General features: G+C 44.0%; 1 protein-coding gene across 12 annotated transcripts in view; it reads right to left on the bottom strand.

Annotated features, from left to right (window-relative positions):
- Positions 1–26,302, bottom strand: part of LOC120743986 (neuron navigator 1-like) — an 80,833-nt gene that overhangs the window by 10,415 nt on the left and 44,116 nt on the right. For 7 of the 12 annotated variants that reach the window (XM_040048062.1, XM_040048061.1, XM_040048063.1 and 4 more), the window contains 8 exons: positions 10,310–10,448; positions 6,503–6,806; positions 2,476–3,295; positions 1,862–2,383; positions 1,019–1,060; positions 615–763; positions 321–503; positions 133–209 (listed from right to left, as the gene is read on the bottom strand). In XM_040048062.1, the coding sequence (XP_039903996.1) occupies positions 133–209; positions 321–503; positions 615–763; positions 1,019–1,060; positions 1,862–2,383; positions 2,476–3,295; positions 6,503–6,806; positions 10,310–10,448 (2,236 nt within the window). The remainder of the gene's footprint in view (positions 1–132; positions 210–320; positions 504–614; positions 764–1,018; positions 1,061–1,861; positions 2,384–2,475; positions 3,296–6,502; positions 6,807–10,309; positions 10,449–26,302) is intronic. The other 5 variants (XM_040048065.1, XM_040048069.1, XM_040048066.1 and 2 more) reach the window with 1 other exon arrangement.

Genomic DNA, 26,302 nt, shown 5'->3' with positions numbered 1-26,302 from the left:
GACACAGACGAGAGGAGCGGGGCCTAATAAGGTACAGGCTGCAGTTTCAAGCGTTTAAAGAGTGAAATAAGAGGAAAGCGTCATTGCACCAACATACGTCCACACATACAGCATACGCTGAGCTGTAGCTACCTGAGTCTGCATGCTGCCCAAACTCACCGAAGAGTAGCTTGATGAGTTGGAGGCCAAGGAGAGCACAGAGCCATGAACTGAGCATAAATAAGAGTAACACACACACAAAGAAAAACAAATCCATTAGAGTTGAGATGAAGTCAAACAGATGCTACTTATCAGATGACAAAAACGTTCAGAAAAATCACCATCTTCATTCGACTCCCTGTCCCTGAAGGATCCGGAGCGAACCATTCCCATGCTGCGGGGACGTTCAGCCAGTGACACCGTGCTGCCCAGAGGCGATGCCCCGTACAGCTCCATAGAGGCATCGTGTGTCGGGATGCTGTTGGATCGAGTCATCCTCGGCGGGCCGCCCACCGGGCTCGGCACTGTTATAAGAAATAGAGTTACCAATGCTCTGCAATACACATCAAACAAATGTATGCGTGTCAGCATTTATCATTTGCCATCATAGCGTGTGTGCTTGTGTATCTACGCACCCATGCTGGCCTTTGAGGTTCGGGGCAGGGAGGTGGGCGACGACAGCAGTGGAAGAGCGAGCGAGTCGGTCATACTGAGAATAGTATGAGAGTGCCTCCTCTCTCCTTTCTCCTTCCCATCCTCCTCGATCTGGGAGGCACTGCTGAAACTACAGTTTAATGGACCAAGTCAGTGTTGGCAGTGGTAAAAGTCAGCTGAATATCTCGACGACCAAAACACACAAAATGCTCCTGGCAGGGCGCATTGAGAGGGAAATGAGCAGCAGGAATGATGTTTTATAGAGCTGTGGGCAAGATCCACATAGTCTGCCACACAAAGGGCATCTTATCAATCAAGCTCTGTGTTTGTGCGTGCAATTTTAACAAAAAACACACATTTAAAGTTTGTGTGTGGAACTACTTACCTTAAACCTTTCTTTGGCAGCGTGTTTCTGTCTCTCTGAGAGCTGTGGAGATTAAACAGTGTCATTAATTAATCACTAGTGCAGGGAGTTATTAGAGTCTCAAGCACAGACAGCAGGCACAAAGAAGCGCAGTAAGACTGGAAGATGGGCAGCGTCAGCTAGTAATTATGACTTCAGTCAGTAGGGCTAGTACAACACTGATAACAGCCCTGCAGTAATAACAGCCCAGCAAGCCTCAGCATATCTCTCTCTGCTTTAGTGTGTGTCTGTGTGTGTGCACTGTTTGCTTTATTTGTTGGCTGAGTTTAAGAAAAACACATTTTTATCCTTCTCATTAAGAAAGGGGACAAATTATCAGGCAGACTTTAGGGCTGTAAATTTGTCATATTCAACATCGCATTCAGAACGATTTGTTTTAGAGTTAAACCAACTTTGTTTTGATAAGATGTTTTTCTCACATCCACACAGGGCTCCTGCAGAGAGGGCTAGTTTAAAACTCATCATCACCATCAGCACTCATCATCCAGGATGATTAAGCAAGCATTGTTAAATATTTTCAATACTTTTAAGGATCTCCTCGTCATGTTGTTCTTGGTTTTTATAAATGCCCGTTGTCTGTATGACAACTACCTGGTTGCTCGATTCTGGGGGGAAACTGCAGATTATCAAAGCTCTTCCACATCCCTTCTGCTTTCCTGAGCAGTGAATAAAGTTGGTGCACTTCCTCAACTGACCAAAAGGTGGCGCTGCTCTGTTGCCCTCTATTTAAACCCTGGGATAGACTTGGCTGAATATGCAGTGTGTGCAGCATTATGGATCGTATTTGAGTAGAACTGAACTGACCTGTCTGTGGGAGTCAGTGAGACTTTACTTCCGGGTGTCCAGCTAGAGGGCTGGCCGCTGTCATCGTGTCTATCTTTGACTCGGGACTCTAAGGTGGTGTAGCCTCTCGTCAAATTCTCCCCCCCTTTATACTCCTCTCTCTCCTGGGGCTCTGGGGCCAGGCTCATCTGAAGTGGCAGAGACTCCAAGCTACGATGCAGCCCAGACATCCGAGGGTAGAGCAGGGGAGAGGTTCTCCCTTCATTGCTTTCTACCCCGAGGGAAGTGACCTGCCTGGGACCCAAACCTATGCCAGAACTGGAAAAGCAGGCTGAAGAGTTCACATTCAGTACAGGGGCAGGGCTGGGGGTCAGGCAAGAACTAGTGGAGTTGCCTGCTGAACCAGAGAGGTCTTGAAGCTTAGAGTAAGGAGGAATCTTAGGAGGCAAAGTGTCCCGAACCTCAGTGTCCAGGCTGTTTGAGTTCAGCTTGTCAAGCTGAGCCATCGATGGAGGCTTTGCCAGGCTACGCACTCCAGACAACCTGAAGACAGAGAAAGACAACGTTGAAGCAAGTGTGTATTTTATATGTGATCGTCTGTTTATGTGGAAATGGTAGCTAATGAGTTTTGATACCTGTGTGTGCTGGGAGATGGGAGATCCATGCCCTTGCCGCTGCTGGGGGGCCTCAGCCCTTGTACTTTCCCTCCGTTCTCTGATGGGGTCTGAGCAGGACTTCCCTTCATAGACCCTCCCCCACACTCAGAGTCAGAAACCACAGCTTTAGCTTTGGCTCTCTCCTTCTCCTTCTCTCTGTCTGTTTGATTGACAGGACTGGGGATGCCACGTCCTCCTGGTTTACTCAGTCCTGTTCCAGAACCGTGTCCAGAGCCCGGCTCTTTGAGCCTTGAGCCCTGTGATGCTGCGACGGAGGGTTTGATGAGTCCAGAGCCGGTGTCCATGGTGGTGCTCACCGGGCGAGCTGAGCTCGGCCGTGTTAAAGTCAGGGTGCTCGTTTTTGCGGGGCGGGGCAGAGAGCGGTACTGCAGAGACGTTCTGGCATTTGGAGACAGGAAACCACTCTGATCGCTGCTCGAAACATCGAGACTTGTCTTTCGTCCTCCACCACCAGCACCTGGCTTCACAGGGATACCTGACGTTTTGGGAATTTTCCCTACAGTTGCAGAACCGCTGGGTATGCCGCTGCTAACTGCACTTGTTACACTGGGCGGACTTGAGTTGTTTGTGCTATTACTGGTAGCTGCTGCTGGTTTCTTGAAGCCAAAGTTTCCACCAGTGGAGGGCCTGACCAGGCCGGATGGAGGTTTACGCTGCTCAGCAGCTCCGGTGCCATTTCGATGGTCTTTGCCAGCATCAGAGGAGGAGCGCTGAAGACTTGAAGTCTTCACTGCTAAACGGGACTTATCCATGGGCTTCCCATCAGACTTCACGGTACCTAAAGCAGAAAAGAAAAAAACCTGATGAGCAGCTTGAACAGAGTAAAGTAGTGTGAAATGATGACTGAAACTAAGCACGCCATATTAGGAGACAATATCTTATCTACACACCTACGATGTCTGACTGTCAGCTGATAAAAATAAATCCCTGTCTGAGCAAGGAGACAGTTTGTAGACCAGACTCACAGCCAGCTTAACCCTCACATGTGCTGTTATCAGGCAGTTACTCCTCTTTTCCATCCTGATGAACTGAAAAAGTTTCCTTCTTCCAGCAAGTTTTTTAAGCTTTCCAGTCAGTGAACAGTGACGTCACAGCTGTAGAGTGGCAAAATGAACACGTGCAGCATGGTTGTTCACGTTCATGAAGCATGTCTGCAGGCACTAAACTGCATCAAACAGCCAACATGACTGAATTTCCCCCATGTTGGAGGCTCACTGGGGAAAGGTGAGGCAACTTAGTGAAACAGGGTCCCCCATTTGAACACGTCCCAGTTGGCAAATTAAACGGACTTGTTTGGAAGTTATTAAGAGAATAAAGGTCTATTACACATGTGCACTGCATGCACCACCCACACAAGTCCACACTACCAACACTCTCTTAATGTGCATCTGATGGGAGTAGTTATGTGAGGTTTATATACAAGGCATTAACAGAGTCAAAGAACCGCTGTTGAATGAGACCTACCGGCATGCTGCCTGGGGACATCTGGAGACACTTAAGAGTATTTATAAACCCGCAAAAGACAGACACACACACACACACACACTTGCAGTTCTTAGTGATTGGATCTCGCAGAAAGCACTGGGTTATTTCATATAAGTGAAAATTGGGTTTACATGTCAAATCAAAAGCTCAATCCTTTGTGTCACCGCATCGTAGCCTGTTCCATGAACACTGGGCTGAAGAAACACACACTGTTGGCATTGAGACACACCGACAAAACTCAGGCAATTGTATTAATTGTGACACAAATGAAGCCTGATTTACCGACACGGGCTTGTAGAGACAGTGAAGCTCACGGCTTCACACGGTAAGCGCGTAGGAGAGGTGATGAATCACTGCGTTTCTCAGCACAAGAGGCCAACATGTCTGAAGATATGGAGATGTGAGCACAACGCTCAAATTCAGAGCGAGTGGCAGACAGAGAAACCTTTTTCAATAAATCATCAAAAACTGGCTTCTCTGGCTCTTAAAGGAAAGTGGCTCACGTGTAAATGCTCCTTCTTCTGCTGAATGCCACTTTGGGGAAAGATTGTATCTCTGCTGCGCTCGCTACGTATGGAAACCCACCCTAATACTCTTATTTGTCAATAATACCAGTCTCCCGGGACTCACCACTTTTTTTTTGCAAGACTTGAAAAATCTGCTGAAATCATCTCTCATCAGTCATAACACCGAGACCATGTGTGGCCACGTATATGTTGTTGTTAAGATGCAGTATCAGTAGTTATTTGTGTGTGCGTAAGAGGCTGGCGAACGTTAGCTGTAGTTTGTCTCCTGTGACAGAGGGAAAAAGACATACAACCTGTCCACAGCTCAGCGATAACATAATGACGAACACTTGAAAATATGCAGTGTGCTCACACTTTTAAAAAAATCATTATGCTTACTGTGAGATCCTGGTACACCATAACTCACAAGGACAACAGAGAAGATGCCCTTTGAGAGCGAACCGAGGCTCCAGGGCTCCACTAATAAAGTCTTCATTTCTATATCAGTCATGTGGAGACAATTCACACATTCATCTGTGAGCACTTCACAGTTTCAACGCACCGTCTTATTTTTAGAGATGACACAGTAAAGGAGATGTTTACTTTCTGAGAAGTAGCTCCTGCAAAAGCGCAATATGAGAGAACGGGAGCGAACAGAGCACATGTGATATGACGTCAGTGTTATGGATAACACGGGTAGGTCACTGACAAATTGTAGGTCAAATTAGACCCTCTCTGAACTATTTGCTTACAACTGTCTCATACAAATAATCAGCAGCTGAAATGACACTTAAAATGATCTTTAGCTGCTGTTTTATCTTCTGCACTCACTAAAAGTATGGTCTGTGCTGTACACAGACACATGGAGGAGACAGAGATAGTGCATCACACTGCTCATCCCAACATGCTGTCGCTTCTTCAGAGTCACACACTCTGCGTCTCCTACAATTCCACAAAAATGCAGACGCATAACAAACGGGGCGCGCACACCGTGACGCACAGCACCCTCCTAGCCTCAGCGATAGACTGCGTTCTGTGAAACTAAGAATGACTGCTTCTCATGTGACTAAACCCTGGAGCTTCTCCGCACACCGACAAGCAACAACAAACTTTTTTTTTCCCAAATCTGTTTTTGTTCGACTTCACCGCCTGATTTATTACAGCCTCACACTCGGTGGCGCATCGAGCAGATAGCAGATTCATACTGCTGACATCGATAACAATAACAGCCTGGCACAAAGATCACAGGCGAGTTCAACACACTTGTTTGGCATATCTGTCATTTCAACAGCTGGCAGTGCAAACGCACCACCGTTCCACAGAAACAGGACTGTTTACACAGACCCCTGGCTATCTGGACTGGCACATAACACCGCAACTAATATCCTGCTGTTTCGGTTGTCTATATGTGTGCAAGTCTGTGTGTGTGTATGCGTGTGCATACATAAACAACACACAGATGGTGTGCCCAAAAGGCAGCTGCACAATCCCTACCATTGTGCTCTTTCTGTGCGAGTGTGTGTTAAGTGTGATGGGTGACAGTCTTTAAGGCTGGCACAATCTCAGTCATGGCTGCACTCACAGCACACATTATTAGAAGCACACGCGCTCTTATAAAGGCCCTTATTTTAGCACTATAAATTATCTCTGTTCAACACAAAAATAACGCTTGGCTAGGAAGAAGCTATAGGAAGAAAAACACTGCTGGTCAGTGTGTGGTGTGTGTGTTAGTCACTGGCTGGCAGGCAGCAAGGGTGTGGGTGGTGATGGGTGTTTGATACATGGCACCACTTTCTAAAGGCCCGGAGGGTGGGCTGCAGCTGTGGATGAAAGTGTGTGACAGAAACAGAGTGTGTCTGTGACTGTGTGAGTGAGAGAAAGAAAGGACTATTTAAAGACAGCCTGAGAGATGTGTCAGGTTAAGAAACATTTCAAGTAAAACTATATGTTCTAGACATACTTTTCACACACAGTATTTGTGTTTTGCCACTCACCTGCCACTTTCAGCCCAGTTTGAGAGGTGTGTGAGATTGGGGAAGTGACTCCCACAGGTGGGTTTCTTCCTTTCTTCAACACATTTCCTTGACCCAGGGTTTGAGGTTTTCTCAGCTCACCCTTCCCACCTTCCGGCCCCTCCCCTTGCGGCCGGGTTTTCTTCCATTTATTAGCGGATTCGGACTTGAGGCTTCCTGTATCGTAGATGCTGCTGCCCTGGCTCTTGCGGCTGGGTTTGTTATCATCGGAGTCCCAGGACAGGCCGCTCTCCACTAGAGATCTCTTCTCTGCATCTGTACGCATCTAGAGTAGAGAAGAGACAGACGCATGCTTTGAGACACTGCGTCAAAAAAAGTCTGGATAGCCAGCACGTGCAGTCTGACCAACAGAACACGTACACAGCAATTACTTTCCCCATCTAGCAGGTTTGAGTCATTTGCGCTGCCAATTTTACGCTTCTGAGGCTCATCTATGAGTGTTTTGATCGTCTGAAAGCTGGTTTGGAAAAGAAATATATATAAAAAACCCACATTTGCATCATGTCACACTTTTAAATATGAAAAAAATAAGAGACTTTTTCTTCCACTGAGACAACAACATGGTTTTAAATGTAAAGACAGTAAAATGAAAAAATAGATCCCACAAAATAGAGTAAAGATGCCTCACAAGCTAAATCTATTCAGAAAACTGCACATGGATAATTGGCCCCAATGCATGGCCTGTCGTGCTTTTTACATGCATCTACATTTAACTGTCATGTTTCTGGTCTTCAGATATGTACCACGGCCCTGCAGCTTTCTAGCAGTCAGACTGGATATTAAACTCACACGGTTCTCTACCCTGAAGCCTGTGTAGTGTCCATTTGAGCCTATGTGAGAACAGCACAGGTAACGAACTGATGATAGAAAAATCTGCTGTGTGTGGAATCATATCAAGCTACACTTTCACATTTTAACTATTATATGCATTTTGGCAGTTGTTACATGTTTTTAGGTAGTTTTGGTGGACAATGTAACACATATAACACACGCCTGGAGGCAACTGTTGTTATGATTTGGTGCTGTGTAATAAATATGAATAAAACTGAAGAGTAAGTTGAACATTAAACCCAAGTTGACACCAGTTTTAAAGAACCTTACTCCTTTACCTAGTCCTTCAGACTAAACCTCAGAACTACGATATACTTCCTCTTGCAACTACTGTGAAAAATAGGCTTGGTACACTGGAGTGAAGGACCTCTTAAAAGGTGCATTACTGGTTGCAAAAAGGAGAAATGTGACGTTCAGACAGATCCACACACTCCGCCTCATCTTAAAGCCCTTTGAGCAGACAGTGCACAACTCCGTCAACCCAACGACATATGGATGTCTCCTCCGTCTAAATCCTATTGTAAGCTCTGTTTAAAAACTTCAAAAGGAGAAGTGGACTGAGACGGCTGAAACAGAAACTGCTAAAAACAAAAACCCCAAAACATATCTACACAAAGAAAGTAGACAACACTGCGTAACTATAAGAATGTCAAATGTCAAACTAAAGGACACGTGGAAATCAGGCCATTGTAAAACCAAGGTCTATTGTGTGTGAAGGTTTGTGCGTTTACACAAAGACAACAGCACTTTTTACAGATTACTCTCCCGCTGCAGGAGGTTGCCAGTTGCACAACGGATTAGAAAGTGTGTTTGTGTGAGAGAGAGTGTGTTTGGGACATTGCACCTGATTCTCATGAGGACTCATGCTGAATTCCATTTTTTATTAAAACCAATAGACCCCATGGGCAGGTTTGCGTGACACGAGGAGGAGCTCGGCCTGACTGTGTGTTGTATATACACACGTGTGTATCCTGTTTGAAAGACCTCGCTGATAAAACACTGTCATTTCCTCACACACATTCCTTGTTTATTGAAAGATGGGGTAGTGCGGGTGAGATACACATCTGGTCAGATAGCTGTGACCAAATGATTAACAGACAAACAGGCAGACAGTGAGGCAGACAGGAGCATGCACAAATACACAAAGGCATGAGGAAAAACTGCATTCACTTGAGGTCTTGTTCCACCTCCAAGTCCAGGTTTTTCTACTACCTACATAAAATACAGCCTAACTCTGCACAGTCTCTCTTTGTGCCCCCTTTCCTAGATTATCTTTCTCTACCGCCCCCATGCCTCTGCTCAGGATGTTATACAATATGTAGGAGGGAGATGAGGGATGGATTTGCCTTTGTCTTTAAGGAAATTAAAAACAACAGCAACAAACAAGGACAGGATGCAGTGATGGAGAGGAGACAGGGAGACAGAGAAATGGGACACAAAGACCAAGAGAAACGCATCAGCTGAGAATGCAGAGAAGGCACGGAGCATGTGCATTATACAATGTGGGGTGCATGATGATGGGTGATGGCTGGTTGCCATGGTAATGATGCCATGGGGTGTAATGGTTGCTATGACTCTTGCAATTAGGCGTGGAGGGAGGCGCCCCGGTTCTTCCGCCTCGCTGGCCCGGATGCAGGACTGCAGATGGCCCTGCTTGTATGTGTGTGTATGTGCAGATGGCTTCGCTTTAGACCTGTCCTACAGTATATGGGTAAAGACAAAGCCTCTGCTCTCAGCATCCCTGCACTTTGGTTGCTATGGTTACACTGATTCCCTCTGTCTCACTCGCTGTCTCGCTCCCTCTAAAAACCCACCACTTCAGTCACATAAACCACACTGCGGAGGTGTGACCTAAATCAGACACTCAGGGGACACACACACACACACACACACACACACACACACACACACACGAGCGCACACGCACGCACACACACACGCACACACACACACACACACACGGAGCACAAAAACACACCACACACGCACAACACACACAACACAAGCACACACACACGGCCACAACAGACACGCACACACACACATGCAACCCACACCTCACGAGCCAACACTTGGAACCCATATAGCTACAGATGGATCTTGACGAACTCAGCCAGGCTGTAAACAGGATTTTAAGCAGAGGTCATTGGTCCCAAATGCTTCCATCACCGCAATAAATTCTAAGGACTGCAGCATACATACAGCATATAAATGCATAGCGTGAACAACCACGATCACTCACAACAGTTACTTCTACCTCCAAGCTGAATATACCACTGAACTAAGCCACAACTACAGAATCGGCTCAATCCAGTGGATTTAAAATCGTAGCTAGCAATGAGCATCTTACTATTTTAGCTCATAAATTGAGTACAATAAGTACAATAAGATTTTTAGAATACCTAAAATTATTACAGATTAGTACACTAGCTAGTTGTTGGTTAGCCTAAAAGAAAGGAAACATTTAATAGGTTGTCTTTTTCCACCCAAACTGAATTTGACACTCCTCCACTAGTTGAACATGTTCCTAATGTATCTGAAAAATTCAGCTTTTAACAAGTGAGCACTTCTTAAGCTCAAACATTTCTGAAAATATACACATCTTCATATATATGTAATGAAAAGAGAGACGCCATGGAGCAGTGCAGTGTGTTTGCAGCAAACTTTGATTGCTGCAGATGTGACAGATATTATGGGCGTGTGCAGAATAACTAATCAGGCTTTGTCTGTGATGCCAGGGTCCTGCTGCGTGCGTGCGTGCGTGCGTGTGTGTGTGTGTGTGTGTGTGTGTCCTCTGTACACTGACAAAGTGTGTGCATTCAATACCTTTGTGGATTAACAGCTTAATCAATACTACTGTAATCAGTGCACACACTTCTTATCCGTCTGTGTCAAACAGTTGCGCGTCTCTATTTTGTGTGTTTGTGTGTCACTCACCACAATGCTTGAGTTTCTGCGGGAGCCAATGGGAGTGGTAGGAAGAGAGTTGAGAGTGGGACTTGTGTTGAACTCTTCAGAGCTCAGGTTGTCTGAACCGTCACTCAGTCCACTGCTGATGGAGCTGCTCTCATCCCAACTAAAAGAGATCATGACAAGGAAAATATGTCAGCTAACATTAATGTGTAAAGTAATTCCCTTCTTAAATGCTTAAAATAAAAAGAGAAGAGGATCTGGATTTCCTAGCGTACAGCAACAGTAAACATAAAAGTAATATAAAAACTGTTTTAAAGACAATATTTGCAGACACTTTGAAAATAGCTCCAGTAAAGGATTCAATCGTTTTTACATGAAATAACCTTATGAAGCCATATGTAATAAGAGAAAAATGAACCCTGTATCTTCTAAACATATATAATAAACATCAATTTTGTAATGTTAAAACAGACGGGGTTTATTTCTACTGTCTTGCACTTTAAAATATGCGTCACGTTTCTTTTTTACCACTAGTTGTCCTGACATTTTTAGGTGACTTTCATTCTAAATGAGCACAGCTGCTGTGTCAGTTAAGAAGTGCTTGTGAACAGTGTGATAAAGGAGCCCATCATTTAAAGACACCATCATCTGTGATCAAAGGTGTGATCATTTCATCATCGTTACAAAAGCTTTTCTTTATTAAGTGCAAGTCTGTGACTGTGCTACAATAACTAGGTTAAACGCTGCGCTCCTATTTTTGCTTCACAAATGTGGGCTGGTCTCCTTCACCTGGTCAGCCAGAGTTTAAGTCCCCGAGGCGTCAAGCCTCCACTTTTATCAAAGTGTCCTTGATCAAGATAGCAAACCATTCCAAGTCTGTGCGGTGGTTTACTGTCTGCCCCTGTAGGGCCAATCATGTATCACACATTCAACAGAAAGAAAGCAATCTGTGTCAGTTCACTGGTATCGCCTTGAATCCATTTATCGCATCAACTACCAAAGCTCCATCAGCTCGGTTACCACCTGAGGTTGGGCTCATTCAGCTCTGTGTCTCTTAATTTGTCTTTTGATTAAATGTTCAGAGTGACAGAAACCTTATTTAGAGCACTGTCTGCTCTAAATACCCAACTTTTGCACTGAAACATTTGGCAAACTGAAATCTGGAGCACTCGTCATCACATCATCTCAACCCACACACACAAAAATAGCACTGAAGAAGATGCATGCACCCACGAGTGCATACAGGACTGCATCAGAAATATGAAGTCCCCTGTCAGAAATCTACCTCGCTGTCTCTTTTCCCCCCAGTGAAAAGCCTTCCTGTGTGACAGAGAGGTTGTGGGTGGTTCTTGCTTTATTTAGGTCTAATAAAAAATGAAATCCACAAACATCCAACTTTAAAGTTATTTCAACTTCAGATAATGCTGACACTATGAGTTTCACGTACGTGAGATACAATTGAATCGGCAGCTTATAGATTCATGTGCTCGTATACATGAAATAGGTCATGTTTAGGAAGTATACGGGTTCGGTTTTTCCTCTTATTAAGGTCAATAAGTAAGACTGATGTCATGTAATAACGTAAAACAAGTTAAGTGGGCAGTGATGGGCTAACAAGGACAGATATAACGGGGTGCAGGGGTGGTGTAGGCAAAGGAAGCGGTATGATCCTTCCAGTTGGGTGCCTGTATGGGTCACACTGTACCCTCAGGGAGATGTGGTGGGGGTGAGAGGAGTGGGGCAAAATGGAAAGCCCTCCCCGTCTGGCCCGTGGATATCTTGGATACAAAGAAAAGCAGATCAGATTTTCCAATGAGAGTGGCTGTCATGCTGCTGTCTATATGCCGCTGTAAGATTAAGGGCAAGTTTAAGATTGAGTCAGACACATCCAGAGATCTGACCGATACTTTGTGGCTCGATGGGAAACACAGCAAAACCAAAGCAAATGTTACTGTTAAGAAAACAGAAAGAAACAACAATGCACTGATGGATTTTGGTGCATTTTCACATTTAAAAGCATTTTATGGCACTTATATGGTGTATTTCTAATTTTAGTGACAACTCCAAGTATTCCACTTCACCTGTTCACACATATTCAAACAGCACTTCATTCTATGCACTTAAGTGCTCTATCTATATTGCATCCACCCCCACGGCCAACTGAGAATCACCAAATAATCTAACAGCTCAGAACGTGGGAGGAGGCCGGGGAAAAGCATGCAGGCAGAAAACCAGCCTGAGAATCTGCTTGCTGTGAGGCAACTCAGGCAACCCTGTGCCACCCAGGACGTCTAATTTTGATTCAGATGTTATTTGAGATGAATTTGTACAGAGATTGTATATATTCTTCCTTTTTTTTTTAAATAATAAGAAAAAAAGAAAACTTATTGGACTATCAAACTGCCAAATTTTGCACAAAAATTTATGTTTCCCTTTGCACAAGACAACATTTAAAAAAAAGTGGAATAGTCTTCCAGATGTTAGCCACAGACCTTTGTGCTCTCCTCGTTGTGGACTGCACGCAGGCCAAGCCACGCTGTTGTACAAATTTCAACTCATCTGACAACAGAAAAGTTTTCCACTTAGCCACAGTCCATTTTGAAACAGCTTTGGTGCTTGTGGATTTGGCATTTGTGGATTGCACGGCAGACTGTATTCACAGTGATTTCTGGAAGTGCTCCTGAGGCCATACAGTGACTTTCAGCCCTGTCCCTTGCCTGCAGCGATTTCTCCAGATTCTCTGATTCTTTAATGATATTATGTACCGTAGATGAGATATTCAGTCTTCTGTAAGAACACATAGTTTATGGTAGACCCTTGGCCCATCTTTGCTTCTGAGGAACTCTGCCTCTCTAAGGTCTTTTTATAGCCAGTCATGTTACTGACTTGTTGCCAATTAACTGCAAAATGTTCCTCCAGGAAATCAAGGTATTAAAAAAAGCTCACTGCTGAAACGCAAACATTTTTAGATAGACAGCTGTGGTTAACCATCTGTAGCTCTCGGGAAACGCTAGGCTGTCCTTCATATCCCATTATTCGCTTCTGAGCTATCGGCTTGTCCACCAGCGCTTCACTGAAAGATAACACACCTCTATGGTGAATAATTCAGACGTGTCAGAAGACAGAACAAACACAGCCAGTGCTGGGTTTGGTGTCACTCAGCTGACAGATATGGAAATACAAACCCACAGAAAAGCGAGGCAAGGTCAGAGGTTGAACTTTACCAAAAGCATTCATTAAATGCACTATATGCAGTGTAGAAGTAAATAAAATTTGAAGCTGATGATTTAATTTAAAAAAGAAGAAGTTTTATCTTGATTGTGGAAAGTTACAAGCTGCTGAAAAAGGTTAACTTCTGAAAAATGAAACTTTCAACTCTATAACGGGTATTAACAGAGACTCTCTACTGAAAGCTTTTCTTTACGATGCCAAAAATAAAAGACAGACACACACACACACACACACACACACACACACACACACACACCTATATCTATCTCTAGTTATAGATATGAAACATTTTTTTATTTCCAAGTCAAAACTAAGTAGCTGCACCTCTCTCTCTTTTTAAAAGTTCAATGTAATGAAACCTGAACTTGAAAAGAGCGGTCTGAAATACAAAGACACTCCAAGAGAAGCGGGTAAAGTGGCGTGTGCAGAGAGAAGAAAGAACTGAAAGGACACGTATAAAAGACAGGGCCTTTAGTGGAAAGAGAAGAGCTGTTAATGCTTAAAACTTCCTCAGCTTCTCAGGACATGATGCACTCAGTGAAGAGGATCATCTCACACTCATAATCTTTCCTCCCTCCGCCTTATCTTTGTACATTCACCATCAGCAGCTGCAGAGACTGAGGGATATTAGCACCCCCTTCATTTACATCAACACTTTTACAGATTAGTGCTTAGCAGGAAGCGCTGCTTTAGTCATGCCACTTGCCTATAACGGCTCTTTTTATTTTAATTATCTGTTAACTACAGTTAACTATGTTCCTCTCGCAAGCAAGGTAACACTAGAAATGTTACACTTTCCACCAATATGTAACAAATGATAACTCTTAGTATGCTTATATAAAACCGAATGAATGCACAGTGTCATAAAATGCAAAAATGTTACGCTATTACGCTACAGAAATTTGGCTTTTTGTGACTTCCAAACTGATCCCAGGCTTCAAGAACACAGCTGGTGGGAAGCACAGTGGTCAAGATATTGAACAATGGTATCCTGCAACAGTAACACTGTGAGCAAAATGAATATCAATGCCGATTCAATTAGGCTGCAATAAATGTCTATTAAGTTGAGTTGTGCTTGATTAAGCTCCTTCTTCACCTCCACCTGACAATTTGTGTCATGTGCAAGCCAAAGCAACGGGCAGAGTAAAGACTACATCACATGGACACGCTGTGCACGTCCTCTCGAGCCAGCTGTGGTTTCCTGCTGTACTCACCCTGACAGGAGAAGCCACAGTGAGGCACTCTGCAGCCTGTGGTCTGTCCAGAGAAATGTTATCATCTTCTGTAAAGCGAGAACTTTTCAAGCATTTACAGTCATTTAAATGGTTTGGATATTTCTCTGTCATGTGCTGCATAAATAAAAGTCATGGTGGTCACTGTAAACAACATCCTCCTTTCACAGAAACATGATTTCTTTGTGCCTCGTATTCTGCATAGATGACCGGCACACCCACACAGACACTAAGCCTCACAAGCTATCAAGAGAATAGCTGAATAGTTGCTGCTGAGTTAAATAGCCAGCTTTTATTAAGAGGCTTCTGCATCCCCCCTCCCACACACACACCCACCCTTGAACCCCTCTATTCAGACTATGGAGCTAATTGCTCTCATCTCTATGTGAATGGTCTTTTTTGCTGCTCCTTATAAGAGCTTTGCACTCTCTTCCCCTGGTCTCATCTCCTGTCCCACTCATTTGTCCGCTATCTTGAGTGAGAGGAGGAGGAAAACAAGTCAGTGAGACAAATGTAGAGACAAAGCAGCTTTGGCTGTTTTTAAGAGCAGTGCTTGCTGGGAGTTGAAGTCCCGACAGAGCCAACAGAAATGGTGCGATGTTAAGGTTTTCATCTCGATAAATATTTGCTGATCCTGTGTCGGAAGCAGCTAAACTTTAATTTTTGACTTTGCTGCTTTGTCTGCAGTAGTTCAGCTACACCAAAGCAAACAGCAAGTCGACAACAAAATGCCATTATCTAATTACACTGCAACAAAAGCAGACATTACACTGAAGAAGCAACATGAAATTATTATGAATGCTTCGTACTGTCAATGTAGCCGATAAATAAAAAGCAGCGAGGCCCATTGGGAGCTGGAGGGAAGTGTCTAACAAACCAGCCGGACCACATTTTAGCAGATAAGATAAGGAGACAGGAATCAGTTGGAAGGTGTCAGCTTGGGAAAAGAACACAAAAATGACTCAAGAGCTTGTGACTAATATAACACAGATGCAGTTTGAATATAATGCTTCAACTTTTTGTTCCCTCATGGGGTTAAACACGTCTTATCCAGGGTGATATTTGCACACTGTCTCCACCGCTTGTGTAAATGCATGGAAAATGTTTCTGCAGTCCCTCGGTGGACTGGAACTTTCCATTCCTATTAAAAATGAACAGAGTCACATGTCAGAACCCAAAATGGCTAAATCAGACCTGTTCTTGGTCAAAGTGATGCATTTTCAGACAAATGGAAAGTGGGGCACTGCCAGACTGGCACTGGGCAGTCAGCTAAGAAACCAGAGGGGGCAAGCATGAAAGGGCTGTTGAAGGCATTACATTCTCTAAAGTTTAAATATGTGAGGCTATGACTGATGAGCGATGGTAACTGGGCGTGATGCTTTGCCCGTGCGTCTCTCTCTGTGCAGCTCAGAGTTGGAAGATACAGGTCAGATCAGCCTGAAGAGCAGGAGCAGCAGGTGTAGGTTCATAAAGTTAGACAGACAAAAGCTGACGAGAAAAAGAAAAGGATTAACCCAAAAGAGAACAAGCTATTCATCATTAGCAGCTCACTGTCTGCTGTGGCATCCGGTACAGTTTGTGTCTGTACAAGTTAAACAGGACATGTTAAACCCAACTGACTGTTTTCGCACAAATACCCACAATCAAACTAGTATAAACACATACCCACACACACTGCCGCAAAACACAATGACTCACTTCCAGAAAAACCAGCATGACTGGCCCCACCCAGTGTCAGCGTATCAGCGTTTCATATCTCGAGCGTAGCTACGGTGGCTCTGACCGTGTGAGAAAGAAATCTTAAATGATGGATGGAAGATTCAAGTGTGAGAAATTTTGCAATAAAATTCAGGCTGACTGCATGCATGACCTGCCATCAAAGATGTGACGCTGGGAATCTACCTGATAAGAGGAAAAAAGGAAGACTGTGGTTGCTGTGCACAGATGGCCTACAATATGTGTCCCTGGACCACTTCAGCAGCTTATCACCAGGAAACAAGCGCGCACACACACACACACACACACACACACTTTCACACAGATCTGTGAAGTACCTTATTGGAACAAAGCATATCATAGCCCGGCAGTATAATAATAATTTTCCAACAGAAAGAGCTTTAAAAAGCACAGACTGAGAGCACAGATTCATCTTGGCTGGCTTAACCTTTAAAACACTCGACGGACTACAAAGGTTCCTAACATGCTGCGTTTGCCATCGGATAATCCATCACTGCAGCACCATATAGGGCCATAAAGACTTCGCTCTGCAGGCAAGGCTCTTACTATAGCTTGACAGCTTCAAGATCCTCTGACACATAAAGCCATACAGATTTAGCATGGCGTGAATATCCACTCATTACAGACATGCTGTAGCTTCACATTACCAATAATTCTACTCAGGATGCAGTCTTACTGGTTATTGCACTAGTTACCTTTACTAATGATAAGCCATCTGCTGCATTCTGGAGTCATGCTATGTTCTTATAAAAGAAGCCCTACATACCACGTGATGTCCTGACATTACCTCGTACCTATAAATAAAACGCCTCTGCCATTTTTTAACAATGTCATGTTGTTGTCTGGGAGTTGAGGCACTTGTAAAGTAATTAACAATAAATCTGTCATTAAAAGTGGCTTTTAATTAGCTGCTGAGTGCAGGTTCTCCGTTGTGTTGTAGTGTTAAACACTCACAGTAAATCACTGACAAGACCCAATTAAAAACTAGATTGTGCAAGCAGCCCGTCTTTGGCTAAATACTGAATAGAGAAAGTAAGTCTCCACTATTATTTATTATTTCCTCTTTGTCCTGTTTTCATGATGTGGAGTGGCATACTGTGTGTGTGATAGCTGCTTGGACACACGCATCCACATAGACAAAGAAACTGCAGTATCTGGGCTTTTAAAGGGGATTACAGAACAGGCTGGAGTTAATGAGCTCATAATTACTGCTAATTCCATGCACCACCAGGATCAGAGCAAGCCAGAGGTCCCAGCTAAAGGTACTAATATATATATCTCTCTCTCTATCTCTCTCTCTATCTCTATATATATATATATATGCATGTGTGTGTGTCTGTGTGTGACCATGGAAAGAAATAGGAGGTCACATCCCTAAATGGCCAATGCAGAAGAGGAATCCTTTTATGCCTTTGACAGGCATAAAGCTGACAGCAATGGCCAAAGGGGTTAGGGGACACACACACACACACACACACACACACACACACACACACACACACACACACACACACACAGCCTGACTGGAGCTTGAACTAGCTGTCAGATGTGCGTGGTGGTAGCCAGTAAAGTCTCTGATCTACTGAGGGTTGAACAAAGACAGCCTGGGTGTGTGTTACTGTCTCAAGGTGTGTCTGTGTGTAAAAGATTATTGAGCTACATCAATATTTTACAGTCAGAAAGGATTTTATCAGGATTTATTCCGTTTGTTTCTTTGTCGTTTGGATTAGAAAGTTATGAAGGTGGAATGTTATAGGGTGTGACTCGACTTAGAAGTAACCCCTGGATTTGATCCAGATCTGAATCTCGATGTGTGTATTTTTGGAAGCATTCTTTAACATTTTAATATAATGCAAATTGATCCAGAGATTCAATTCATGGATGGTTTGGAGAGATTTTTGAGCTTTGGCAAAGGCAGGCACTCTCAGGCTGCTATTGTTTTTCCTTGCAAAGATGAGGGACACATTCTACAAATGCTTGGATGTTCTGGATGGAAAAGGCTCGGGAAAAGCGATTGGAAGCATCAGAAATCCTTCCCCATGAATTTTTATTTTCTTTTTTCCCTGAGTGTAGGGAGGTGGAGATGGATGGACAGAAACAGTTTAAAAAAGGGGGAACTGCTTCAGCAAAAATCCTCCTCAGACAGCAAATGTATCTCTGCATCTCGTCTGTCTTTATGACCTCCCCAGAATGGATAAAGTTTTCTCAGAGTTCAACACACTGCATTTGAGAGTTGAGCTGGCTCTGCACTTTTTCAGCCCTGGTGAAATAAAACAGGACATTTGAAACAGTAGATAGCTTCAACCTTCATATACGGCTAAGAAGAAAGAAAAAAAAAATCGTGTGACTGCTCATGTTGAAACCGACAGGGTCATCTTGAGCTCCTCGTGCTATCAGCCCCAAAAAGGAAAAGAGTAGGAGCTAGGAGAAGTGTGAAGATGATTCCTTGAAAGGCAAGAGATCAACTATTGTCTGTCATCTCCTTAGTCGTCCTACACAGGGTTAAAAAAGGAACATTACTGGACCTGCGTCTGAAAAAAGTGGCTTTAGGGATTTGAATGCAGTGCAGATAAAAACAGTGCACTGACTAATTGAAACATATTTCATATAACTGCTCAGCAAGAATGGGGGGAAGTTTAAACAACTTCTCCCCAAAGTGTTCTTGTGTTCCTCATGTAGAGAGCGGAACAAAACGGGTCAGAGAGTGTTGAACGCGAGCTTTCTTTTGACCAAATAACCTCTGACCGTCCTTCTCTTCTTCACAAGACAACAGGAAGCAAAAGAGGGACAGCACTCCTGGGATAAGGTGGCCTTTTAAATCACCTTCATAAGTAGTTCAGTCTGGGGTGCAGTGTGGAGCACTTCCCAGCCCCAACTGAATGGCTGAGAACCAGGGAGGAGCTCATAAGGGGAACCCCAGCACGCAGAGGCCCAGGACAGGGGTTGGATCCTGGGGTAGAATTACCTCTGGCCTCCCTCCAGACATGTCAGCTGACTTAACGGCTGTGAAATAACGGCGCACGGGGATGTTTTGGTTTGAAATAGGGGGACTAGTGAGAGAGCGGAAGGGAAGGCAACGGAGGAAGAGAAGGAGAGGGTGGTACTACTTTTGAATGAAGCACACTTCCTACAGGTTGCTCTTAACTTGAAGCAGCTGTGCAAAAGATGGTGCCACAGACATGAGCAGAAAGCACAAACACATACATGCAAAAGCATTTCCACTGGCAACTGCCCTCTGATCAACGGAAAATATTGTCAAGTAACACAGCATGGAGGAACTTAAACCAGGCAACAGACAAGAAGAAGAGCTAAAACACACAGTCAACTCAAACCTGCCAAAAACAAAAGCACTGACAACAAACACTGAAATATGATACCTGCTAACCGTTGGTTCTGGGAAGGGACAACACTGCACAAACAGTGATAGCAACTGAGAAACCGCATAGTGAAAGTTTGGTATTCATTTACAGAAAGGGTGATAAGATCAAATGTCTGCAGCGCTACCTAAAAGTGTTAAAACCATCCTGCTACAATGTCATTTACAGGACTGAGGAAAAGTCTCGAGCCACCCGTCATTTCTTTACATTGTGCTGGAAAAATGGAAGAAGGCTGTAGTGATTTACTGAAATGTGTAAACTTGCATAGAGAAACAGCAGCGTTTGTACATTTCTAACAAGCTTTAGAGCCAGTGTTTATTCTTCAGGCTTTCTTGTCCCTTCTCGTCAGTTCTCCAGGCTTCTTGGAGAACATTCAAAGCTCTTCTTTGGACATTGGCCGCCTTTTGTTTCATTCTCTGTCGAGATGATCCCACACTGCTTCAACAGCGTGAGCACTGGGAAGTTCAATCCATGACTGATAGCGTTCCTCTTCGCAGATGGTGTCGTATGGTGGATCAAAATCTGATGGCATGTTTCTATCAATTTTTCAAGATCTCCACTGGGGTTCATAGATAGCTACAGACACTCACTGTTGTACCTCTCTCCTGACCTCCTCTCTGCATACTGATGTGGATATGAACTAAAACTATCAGATGTGGTTTCATCCCTTTATAAGCCCTGTTACCTCTGATTTTCAGTCCAGTTTTTGTACTTTGGCACACCTCAGCCTTTTCTCCCAGTTGACCTTCTTGAAGAATGGGTTTTTGACAGCCACACTTCCACTGAGATCATTTCTAATGAGGCTTTGCGATACTGTTCTTCTACTGTAGACATTGTTGAGCCTGCCATTTCTTCTTTTGTCCTCCACTTGTCCAGTTTCCTCAGAGGTTTTATGCACACACTACACACCATGCCAAGATATGTCTGTCTAAGAGCTGTCTGTGTAGAGATGTGTAGACACAAAACTGGTTCATCTCTTGGGTTACGAGCATCATTTATGACTGATCAATTCATAGGCCAGTCTTAACTTGCTTATCAAATAAAGCAACATGCCTCTGAAAATGTCTGGTGTAAGGACTGGACTGAAAATGAGTGACAAAGCAGATAATGTCAAAGAAAACAACTTAAGCATGAAGAATTATTGCTGCAATGAGACGGGGTTCAAGATGTTTGAAAAGTCACACATATGTAGGAACTACGATGTCAGCGTGATATGAGTCTGTGTTCAAGTGAAAAAGGATTGTGTCTCAACAGGGTTACCAGTGCCTCAGCCAGAACAATTGGTACAGATTTCCAAGTAAATTTTCAGAGGGCCTCTACACAAGAAGCAATCCTATTTAAAATATATTCTTCCTCCTCTGCCTACATTGTCCTGGGTCGTCAGATAAAGGATGAAGCTCTCTTCAAGCTTTTCAGTTAATTCGATGACTGAAACATTAACTGAAAATGGACAGAGAGAAAGAAAGGGAGCAAAAAGGGAATCAAATATGGTTCATAACTTCTGTTCACAGTGAGCTGCACAAAGAAACTACATAACCAACAGAACACCACTGAGCACCTGCTGGAGGTCGTGCAGACACCACCTGAACAAAAAAGGAAAAGAATGAAAGGTCCATTGACTCGAGGAGAGATGCTTTTTCACTTCTGCTGCCTGATATAAAACAGACACCTATTAACACACACACGCACACACACACGCACACACGCACACACACACTGTTAAGGGGACAGACCTGTCATTGTAAAACCTGTCTGGAAAAAAGTTGGGACGTTGTGTGAAAAGTCAAGAAGCAAAACTTTATGATTAACAGATTATTTAACCCCGTCTTTAATGGAAATAAGACCAATTCAACAAGTCTAGCACTGAAACCTTATTTTGAACTTCCTGCCAGCAAAAAAAAAAAAAAAAGGGGTGATGTTTACCAGTGTGCTGAACTATTTCTTCTTCAGTAACAATTGTGGTAATTTCAGTAACAAAATCCTTCCTCATTGTTGTTGGACACATGATTGCAGATTTCGACTTGTTAGGGGGAGCATGGTGGTGTGATGGTTGGCACTGAGGTGTCACTGGGGTTTTTAATGTTTTCTGGATAGATTTGTTAGGCAACAGGTCTACATTACACTTGGATACAGTGCAGCTTCAACCCATATGGTCTTTCTACAAACTTGCAGCATCCTGCTGTATTTAAATTTTAGACTGTCACAACTTCTTCAAGAATTAGCTTGTGTGTGCATTTCTAGTGCTCTTGTTTGTGTACTTGCATGTGTGAACACATGTGGCAGTGACCAGCGAGCCTAAGGGCGCACCCTGCAGGAGCCCACGCCTATCACCTGCTGTCAACTTATAGCACACACACTCCGGTCATGCCACTTAAAGCTGTTACAGTGAATTTGGGAGGCATTCCTTGCCCCGCGGGCCACTCAAAACACACACTTCACATTCCAACGAGTGTATTCTGGGGTCCCACTCCCTAATCATTCAACATATGCAGACGCACATATGCATACCACAGCACGAGTGCGCAGACATACACAGGGATAAAATGACAGTTCCAGAGGTTTCATTAAAACTGTAATTTGCAGCCTGAAGTTCCAGTGCAAGCCAGAGGAACCACCTAACTTTCCACTGAACTCAGAAAAACCCCTGGAAGTTTCAAAATAAGACACTGTGGTTTTTACTCTTCATTATCAGGCAGAAGCGGCATGTGTGCATGTGTTGTCTGGCTATAGGTTCTTCTTTGGCTTTGAAGTAACAGAGGAACTCACTAAACCACAGGAGGGACCACCTCGAGAAAATACAAGGTCTGGTCGTGAACACTGGCTCCCGTGTGTATAATAAAAAAAGCGTATGTGGATGTCTTACAAGCACAGGTTACAAGCATCTGTTGTTTCGCTCACAGATCTTTCTAATGACCTGGTAGGCAGGGACAGTAAACTAATTTGCACATCACGAGTCAGTGGTTGCACGAAAAGACTCAGGTCATGTGTTTTTCTTCTCCTCCATCCGTGCCCCAGGATTTGAAACCACTGCAAATTAGGCCGGTGACTCCGCGAACAGTGAAGAAACGTTTCTTGATGTTTAAAGTGCCACTGGTTTGTCTGGTTGAATAAGAAGGCCTATATGTGCTCAGAAGGACAGATTTAAATATTTTGAACAACTCTGTAAATGGAGACACCCTAAGAAAACAATACGTTTGACATGGATGGACCTGTTTGTGTGTTTAACAGTATTAAGTTCTGTTCATACACTATGATTCACGAGGGTGTAAGGCAGCTGTCGCATCCCAGTCATCCAGTTTTGAGTCAGCAAAGCGCGTTTCCAAAACAACTTAATCCACCTTGCATAGAGTCCCTGAATCCAGCACAATCACAAAGAAATTGTTTGTGTGGAATGGAAACGGGGCTGTTTGAAAGCAAAAGTCGCAAACTTCCTATAGTTGTGTGTGATATAGCATAAATGCTCTTGATAGGAACAGAAATGAAATAAGAGCCTGAGCGATTTATCACCGTCCCAATATTATCGTCCAGCATTAGCTAGTTACAGACTTTCAGTATCGGCTTTTATATCAGCAGACAAATGAAAACTGAAAAAATAAAGAAGAATAGGGGAAAAAAAACACCTTACAATATTGTCACGAGTGCTGACATTGCACACTCTGTCCATCACAAGGCTCTCAGCAACTTTCCTGTTGACAGCATGTGTTTAGACACATACACAACAACAGCTGACCCAAGTCAGTCAGGCAGAACATAAATGAGTAAATAAACAGCTCCACATGGCAAATTTTAGATTAACTTATTTATGCTTCGTGTGTTTGAAGAAAAAAATAAAGATGTCGGCCAACATATGGGACTTTTTAAACTCACCAAATATCACTGTTAGACTTCAAAATCCTGTATCAGTTGGGCTCTGCTATATGAATTTGAAATATGACAGTTGAAGGGCACCAACAATGTCAGCAGAAACGTGCAAAGCGATAAAGGTATTCAGGATTTCCATCAGCACGGTAACTTTGCAGTTCTCCTCCTGCCTGTGGCTGTGATTGAAATCTTTACAGATATCATTTTTAATTACTACATCGTACCTCTAAGGTGTAGATCACACTTGGTTTCAGAAATGGAGACAGAAGCAGACGTCAGGGACATGAGGTTGTTCTTAGTACACTACTGTTTAGTGTACTTGGACTGCAGATTGAGGAAGCAAGCACGAATCAGTTCCCTTGTTATGTGGTTGCTGTCTGTACAAGTCTACACGGGGTCTACTTCATAGAGCCCAACATAGCACCTCTGATGAAGGCATTTATGTCAGTCAGATCCCAACTCACAGACGTGGAAAGTGTAACACTGAGTCAATGAAGCAGTTGGGACTCTTAACTCTGAAAGCCCAGTTATATGTGCTGCTTAGCCAGTGACTACCCCACTGCAGCTAACTGACATCAGCTATGGCAACAGCCTGATCTGCATCACAGTGACATATGTTCCATTTTTATTTGATTATAAGAAACTGGGAAGACTTCAGAGTGATGCACACTAAAGAGTGACATCACTAGTATGGGAATGAGTTATTTGGCTGAGTTTGAGAACCAGCAGGTGAGACATGCTGAGAAGGCTATTTGTATAGTTTTCAGATGACACCACATTCAAAAACACACAAAGTGACACTAAGTTGATGTTGGCTTGACTTCAATGTGACTAACAGAGTTGAGCAAATCTTTGTGTTGGCCAGAAGTGGTCGGCTAATGGCGCATGTTTAATGTTTGTCCACACACACACACACACACACACACACACACGCTGATGCCCACACCCTGGCATATACATACTTGGACTCACACTCTCACTACCACCGTCTCTGGCATCGATCATACAGTTTGGTGATTGCCTGAAAGCTTTAAGTGTGTTCCTGTCAGTTTCTATGTATTTGTAGGTTTATCATTCTTTTGACAGCCAGTCTGTTTAAGCCTGCGCGCCCAAGTCAAACACACTGACTCAACCCACTAGATGGTCCGGTGGGACAGTGTGTGTGTGTCTGTTATGTGTGCAACTAAAGTCACTCTAATGCTCTAATGGGTTTACATAAAGGTTCAATAGAAGCTCTGGGGGTCAACTGACCAAAAAGAGCAAAGTCGACCTCCATTTACACCCCCCCACCACCACCACCACACCCACAGCCACACAAGTAGAATCAATACCATCAGAGCATCTTGGCAAATGTGTCTGTGAATCAAGTCAACTTCAGAGTCGTTGTCGCTTTTTCAATAAGAGCATCTCTCTCCACATTTCTTTCTCCACCGTTAACAGCCTGCAGCTATCAAGTGGCCTATATTAGCCCACACATTCAGACATAGTCTAAGAGAATTCTCACATGGTGTGGGCATAAAGATGATATGGAGGAGGCTTGCTGATTTTCACCCAATCACAGAAGATACACCGAGAAAGCTTCAGCTGAGAATGTAGGTCAGCTGTTCTGTAGAATGCGGTCCAGTCCCGCAGCGGATCAATATGAACACACCCACTCACATCACAGGCTACCTGCCACTGATGAGTGACTGAGCCACAGAACACCGTCAAGCAAATGTCATCGCATCCACAATGAAACAACAGACCGCAAAATACAGACACTTAAGGCCAACACGCACTTCACGCGCGCGCGCAGTTATGCTGCATTCACATCCACTCTTCAGCGCTCTAATTAGATGATTTGCAGCAAGTTCTCCTCAGATATGGATTCAGGCTGCAGAGTCTGCTGCTTGAAATCAGTTGGTCTACGAGCAGCAACAATAAAAGGCAGTGCTGATTCAACATATGGCTTTGCGCATTGACGTCTGCCTATAAACGGCATGGCAAAGAGGCAGCTCCATCTATACGGGGATCAAAGCCCTTTCTTTACTAGGTGTCTAGACTGATACATACCATCCCAGAACAGCCCCGGCGCAATCTATTCACCACACTCAAACGTGCCACCACGCAGCTGTTGGACTTTTATCAATGAGACATGCTGCCGATTTTTACGCACAGGCTCCGCCGGAGCCTCTGCAGCACTTTTGCGACGACCGAGCACCGCCAGTTTGTGTCATTAACGAAGAAACACAACCGCACACGTGTGTGTCAATTAGCTTCTTATCCGGCATCCCCACTAGTCACATGCAGGTTCTATTCTCATTTATTACCTTGACAGAAAGTGCATTGTCCTCCCTGCGCGCTGCGGAGCCGGGAGCTGCAGCATTTTGCCGTGTAGCACGCGTCCGCTCATTCTACAACCGTCCAGCTTTCAAGCCGCTTTGTTCCCGTTAAACATATCCCGCTGCCAGAGCTCTGAGGCCAAAGAGAAAGAGAATCCACCCGGTGCTTTCCGCAGCTCTGATAACCAGGGAACCGCCTGTAAGAGTCAGCAGCGTTGACTGACTGACCCACTCCCGCAGTGCTTCCACTCACAGACA

This window comes from Simochromis diagramma, unplaced genomic scaffold (assembly GCF_900408965.1).
Source record: "Simochromis diagramma unplaced genomic scaffold, fSimDia1.1 OVJJ01000387.1, whole genome shotgun sequence".
Taxonomy (NCBI): Eukaryota; Metazoa; Chordata; class Actinopteri; order Cichliformes; family Cichlidae; genus Simochromis; species Simochromis diagramma.
Note: the sequence above shows the minus strand (reverse complement) of the source record. Positions and strands in the feature narration are given on the sequence as shown.